The 6,536-nt window shown below is 50.7% G+C and overlaps 1 protein-coding gene across 1 annotated transcript; it reads left to right on the forward strand.

Moving 5' to 3' along the window:
- Positions 1-2,359: 2,359 nt before the first annotated feature.
- IL10 (interleukin 10) lies at positions 2,360-5,653 on the forward strand. Its single transcript, XM_009888203.1, has 5 exons — positions 2,360-2,518; positions 3,965-4,027; positions 4,337-4,489; positions 5,196-5,261; positions 5,561-5,653. The coding sequence occupies exons 1-5, from the start codon at positions 2,360-2,362 to the stop codon at positions 5,651-5,653; spliced, it is 534 nt and encodes a 177-aa protein (XP_009886505.1).
- The last annotated feature ends 883 nt before the right edge of the window (positions 5,654-6,536 follow it).

Below are 6,536 nucleotides of genomic sequence, written 5' to 3' on the forward strand. Positions count from 1 at the left end.
AACCGCTCTGCACGCGCTGGGTGTCAAACTGCAATGACTTCATGGAGACCCACAGATTGCTCAAAATAAGAGAAGTTTGGAAACGAGCGCTCGGCCCCTCGGCAGGAAGGAAGGAGGGCTCCCGGCACCGTGCCACTGCCGTGCCGGCTCCTGCTGACGGCAGAGGAGATTCCCGTTGCCCAGAGACCCTTTGCTTGCATCCCACAAAAACACCAGCTGAGGCTGAGCGTGACCCCTCCGCCGCACGGGATGCGATGTGCAGAGATGCGCCTGGGGCTGCATCCTTCACGGAAGGGAGCGGGTTGAGCTCCGGGCCTTACTCCAGGGCCAGGCTGCCCATGGACCCGCGCCGGGGCACCGGCTCCTGACAGCATCGCACCCGCTGGCCTTACCACATCGCTGTCGGTGCCCTCGTGAAACTTCAGCAGCTGTCCAGGTCTCGGCAGCAAAGCTTTATCGACCCGTGGCACATTCGAGTTAATCCAAAATAAGCAACAAATCTCCAAGGGCGGGAGCCACGGGGGGAAAGCAGAGAAAGGTGGAAATGGCTTGATTTTAAAACTACTTAATTTTGGCTGAGCCATCTGCTGCTGCTCATTCTTCTCCTTTCGCATCGCTGCTGCTGGCGGTCAAGGGGAGAAACCGCACGGCTGCGTTAGAGCAGGGGAAGAAAAACGGGTCAAGAAATACATGACACACACTGTGATTCAGATAAAGTAGAGTGCCTGCAGTGATTCAGCGGGAGCAGCCGCTGGAAGGGGCAACATCAACAACAAAAGGAAAACAAATCAGAACACAAAATCCCACATAGCCTCTGCCTCAACCCCTTCAATTACTAATGTTTCATCCCCTTTACTCTTACTCATACAAACGTACACCAAACATTCCGCTCTTCTACTCCTAAAAATAAAATTCAGAAAACCTAAATATACGGTAACAAAGAATACTTTGCATTTTTCCAGCATTTTTTTTTTTTTGCAACAAGTTCCTTCACAGATGTTTGCAAATTCAACTTAAAAGACAATCAGTGCAGTGAAGGAAATGAGAATTGAAGTGATTTGTCCAAAGCGATGCATTGGAGGCCGGCTGGGGAGAGCGAAGTATTTCAAAATAACACAGGAGCTTTCAGAGAAAACCCTCTGAAAGGCCAAATTCATCTCCACTTTCTCTTTCTTTCACAACAGATTCCCAAATTTGTCTGTGAAATCTTTATCACAAGGAAGCAGGGGTGTGCGTATTAATATATATAGAAAGAGAGCGTGAAAGAGAGGAAAGCGGAAAACAAGAGAGACGTCAGAAGAATCATGTTCAGCTCCGGAATAGTAATTTTATCAGAGCTGGGACAATAAGTCTCAGTTCACACAGTACACCCAGTTCGCAGAGCCACCGTCGGGTTGCTTGGATGGGGCTCGTGCTCATTTCTAGGAAACGAAAGACGATCAAAGAGCCAGAAATACGGATATTCACGACCTGCTTATACACTTTACCACCACACACAAACTCCCATGGCACAAACCCTGTGCTGTGGGTGCGCAGCCAGGCAGCCGTGCCCCAGGCTGCAGGGACCGGAGCAGCGGCGCATCCCAGCCGGGCCGGCCACCTCCAGCGCATCCCGGCACAGCCCGTTGGCACTCAGGCACTCCACCAGCTGAGAGTCGGGGGCACAGTCTTTGAGCTCACTCAAGGCAGGGAAAACGAACATCAACTTCGGGAGACGTATGCATTAATTGAAAAAAAAAAAAAATTAAAAATTAAGATTTAAGAGGATGATGTGTATTTGCAGTTTAGCATTAGAATGCCAAAGGAGGTGACAGCATATTTGTGCAGGTTCATCAAAAGCAATGCTGCTGAATGTATGGTGCTGGGGATGCTAAGTGCAGGTTTGATATGGAAGCTTAAAAATAGAAACACTTTTTTTCCCCTAACAATAGGGCATTCATCTAAAAATAAAAAGTAACTGTGAGAATGCAGAAGTAACCTAACACAGCACCTTTTCTTCTCCGCGTTATATCTGAAGCTTTCCTCCTTAGCCACATTTAAATTTACAAGAAGCAAGCAATGAAAAAAAAAAAAAATGCAGAGTCTAAGCACAAAAGATTTGATGGGGTGTGAGGAGAGGAGGGGGGTCAAGAGAACAGGAAACCCAAGTTGACGGGAAACCCAAGTGACATTTGGTTTTAATGAATGACTTAAAACCCCAATATTGCTCGCCAGGAAATGGGGAGAGGAAATTGAGCGCCGCTTTGAGAGTATAAATTAGGGGCTCCATCAAGGTGAAGGCTGCAGATTCAGCTTTTTTACCCTCCCGTAATATTCAGCCGAGAGCTGGACCAAGCGGCGAGCAGCTCGCGGTCACAGCATGCAAACCTGCCCAGCCCTGGTCCTGCTGCTCCTGGCTGCCAGCGCCCTGCCTGCCTCCTGCTCGCCCCCCCAGCCCGGCTGCCTCCACTTCTCCCAGCTCCTGCCTGCAAAGCTCAAAGAGCTGAGGATCAAGTTTGCGGAAATTAAGGATTATTTTGTAAGTATAACCCTGCTAGTCTCTCCTCCCTCTCGTTTTGCTTTTTCTTTTTTTTTTTTTTTTCTTTTGATGCAAAGTTGAGTGATTTGGATGAGGGAGAAGAGACAGCTTCCTCCCGGCAGAAATGATTTGGTCGCGTATTGTGCTACAGGCTGGCGGGGGTGAGCAAGAGAAGTTCAGTTTCGTTGCTCGCTGAGAGCCAACATGCAAAGGTTTTCTTCCTAGTTTTAGTTATAATGAACTCAAGGGATTTCATAACGAATCTTTGTGAACCTTGCTAGCCAGACCTCCCCCTAAGCGTTGCAGACCAAATTATTCACCGAATGAGTAGGAAGGAAATAGTCCCTTCTTCAGGGCAACGAGGTCCAGCCTTGCTGAAGTCGACGCTGGATGAAAAGGGAAATCTTTTGCTATGGATCTTTTCTTTGAAAGAACCACAAAAGGCTGAACATGGTGGTTTATGACTGGAGAAACAGTACAGTAACTAGCACTTGCTGTGGCGCCTGTAAAAGGTCACTGCTTTGCCTCGCAGCTACCGGGAGCACCGGCGCCGCTGAGGAAGCAGCACGAGATACGCTCAGAGCATTTGTTATTGCATCAGTACTGATAGAGACGGTGGCTCACAGCTGTGTTACTGCTTTAATTAACATCAGTGTGTTTTAGCAATAGAACAAGATAGCTCCCCAGATAAAATCTCAAGCTAATGTCATGGCTTGTATTAATTATCAAATGAACACAGTCAAGACTTTGGATTTAAAGCTTGCTGTGAACCTCCCAGCTAATGTTGGGAAGGGATATTTCACACCTCTCGGGAAAGCTTTGCGGTACCTTGGTGCCGTGGGGTGATGCTTCGGGTGGTCCAGCCCACCCCGCTCCACCTCTCCCATCTCCCAGAGCTGACGGTGCAACTGAGGCACCGAACAAACACCCTCTGCAGATCCCTTTTCCCCCGGTGACTGGAGACTTACAGAGATAACAAAACCAAGGGGATTAGACCCTCCTGCCCTGGCGAGCTGGCGGGCGGCCAGGCTGGGGGGGGGCACCTCCTCCCGGGGGCCGCAGTAACATTGCGCAGCACGGTGCGGTTTGCAGCAGCTCTCTGGCACCAACACCCTCCGCAGCCGAAGCGAGTGTGCCGCGCTGGCGGCGGCGGGAGGAGTTTCACGTGAAGGAAATCGATGGTAGTGAAGTTTGTGATTTCGTTGTCTTGCTGTCTTGACCTGGCGGTAGTTGCACTGCAGGATTACGGACCAAAGGACGGGCGACTCCTGTCGCTGGCGTCCCTGTGCGGCACACACAGCTGTGCTGGGGGCTCTTCGCCTCCGCTTCGCCGACACCACAAATGCAAACAAGGAAAATGATCCTTTGGTAGGGCAAAGGGGGAAAAAAAAAAGTGCTGCCTGCCTGCCTAAGTAAAGCTCACGTTTCCATTGTATCCTTCTACAGCAATCAAAAGATGACGAACTCAGCATCCAACTGCTCAGCTCCGACCTGCTGGAGGAATTTAAGGTAAGAATTATAATTCTTATCTAAGTCCCTTATCCTTCCTCATCCTTTGGTCAATGTTTTGTAAGAAAGGAAGCAGGTTATAAATCGGGGCATTTCCTGCTGTCACAGACGGACAGTCCTCCAGCCAAGCAGCAACACGTGTGGCTGCGGCAGGGCTGACGCGCGGTTCCCCCCTCAGCGCAGCCGCGGCGAGCGGTGCAGACATGCTGCGAGCGCTCTGACCACCACCGCGATTTTGATTTTTTAAAAACACCCACACACGCCGGTGCTGGTGGCCAGCCCCAACACGGTTACCTCCTCTCGCCCCAGGGGAGCTTCGGCTGCCAGTCGGTGTCAGAGATGATGCGGTTCTACACAGAGGAGGTCCTGCCCAGCGCCATGAAGACCAGCACCCACCACCAGCAGAGTATGGGCGACCTGGGCAACCTGCTGCTGAGCCTGAAGGAAACGATGAAGCGCTGTGTGAGTGGGGCTCAGCATCTCAGGGTGGGAGGGGATGAAATCAGTGGTCCGGTGAGGGAGGGCCAGTCCCAGACCAGCAGCAGGATGGGGAGCAGGCGCTGGGACTCCCCAGGAGCAGCAGCACGGGTGTCAGGATGGTGCGGAGGAGCAGGGCTCCAGGAAGGCAGACCCCATAAGGGATGGGGTTTCTCCTAGCCCCTGCTCTCCAGGCTTTCATCAGTTAAATAATGAAGGTTGAGAGGGTCTGTTCCACTTACTCGCAGCCAGCGCCTCCCAACAGGGTCTGGCTGAAGAGATAAGGGGAGGGAGGGCTGAGGGTCCGTCCCTTACCCCGCTGCCGGAGCGGTGTGGCTCTGCCCCGCCGACGCCTCCCGAAACGGCGCCTGGTGCGGCCGTGACCCCATCGCCTGCCGCAGGCTGAGTCAGACGGGACGAGCCCTGCCCCGGGCAGAGAGCCCCGCGGGGCTGCCCTCCCCCCGCCAGGGCTGGGAAAGGGCTCGGGGTCCGTGTTGGGGTCGTGCCGTCCTCCTTTCATCGGTGTAGGGTGCACAGCAGCCATAGACGCTGCCCCCAAGAGCCCCACGGCCACGGTGGGGAAGAGGAAGGTGGAGACCGGCGGGGCGGCAGTGACGAGGGGAGAGCCGCTGCCGCGCGCCCCGGGAAGGAAACCCGTGTGGTTGAAGCTGTTGCTTTTGTCCCTTTGCAGCACAGATTCTTCACGTGCGAGAAGAGAAGCAAAACCATGAAGCACATTAAGGAGACGTTCAATAAGGTAAGGTCCCCGCTCGCGGGGCTGAGATGAGGTTGGGAGGAACGTGCTGCCCCAGGCAGGGGATTTTACTGCCGCCTTCAACTTAGGACAGAGAACAGAATCCAAAAAAGTCTTTAATTATATAAATACCTAAGGCAGAGAAATCCAGAGAGCGATGCTCAAAGGAGCAGCCGGCAGGTTCCCCTGCGGGGTTGGGCAGAGAAGCTGGAGATGTCGGTGGAAGGAGAACATGTCTAGCGATTGTACATCACCTATAATCGCCACGTTCAGACTTAAACGGAGTTGGCTTTCACCTGCAGATGAACGAGAATGGAATCTACAAGGCCATGGGAGAGTTTGACATTTTCATCAACTACATTGAGGAGTACTTGCTGATGAAGAGAAAGAAGTGAAAACACCCACGGGTCTACACCGCTCACACAAAATCCTGCTATATTTTTCGGAAATCACTTTAGGCTGAAAAAGACACAAGAGATTAAGTTATCTTAGGGTTCAAGTCAAGAATTACAGGTCAATAACTTCAAGTTTAGTATTGTATTTAGAAGTTATCTTTTTAACAACTGAATTTAATATTTATTACTTCTCATACCTCAGTGGTTATGTTTACAATGTGTTTTCTACAAAAGTGGGATGAGATGTAAAATACTATTTATTGTTCAGGATCTTAATATTGTTTATGATAGTGTTATTTTATTCATAGCGTCTAAGCACCCAGAGCAGCGTTCTTCGGGGGAGCAGACAACGAGCAGAGCTCATCCTGAGTGCAGGTTCAGTGAGCACGGTCGCCTGATCAGGAGCGATTCCAGCTCCGAGTTCAGCAAAGTTTAATTTTAAACAAATGAGCACTCTCCTCCTATTCTATCCCTCTATTTATTTATGCAATTAAATGTTTTTGTGCGTAACCACGTCACTGTCTCTGGTTCCACAGTTGGAATTAGGTACTGAAATATTCAAAATTATTCCGTGGCCTTGCACTGAGCACAATAACCATAAATGGAACCCAGGGCATTTTTTATTCCTGTGCGTGGAAAGCAATGTGGAGGAGGACCTGCACTCCCATGAACATCATGCGACCGTGCCACAGCAGTAGATCAGTTAACCCCCACCTCTCGACTTCAGCCTATAGATTAGGCCAGATGAAAGAAAAAAATAGCAGCAGGAATGAAATGTTTGGTTCTAATAGAACTTGGCTTACATGTTTCTAACAGCTGACTTCCAGAGCCGCTGGGTCGGCCACTCTGCACTTTCAAAAGTTAATCTTACTATTTTCCAGTC

The sequence above is a fragment of the Charadrius vociferus genome, unplaced genomic scaffold, assembly GCF_000708025.1.
Source record: "Charadrius vociferus isolate BGI_N301 unplaced genomic scaffold, ASM70802v2 scaffold266, whole genome shotgun sequence".
NCBI classification, from domain to species: domain Eukaryota; kingdom Metazoa; phylum Chordata; class Aves; order Charadriiformes; family Charadriidae; genus Charadrius; species Charadrius vociferus.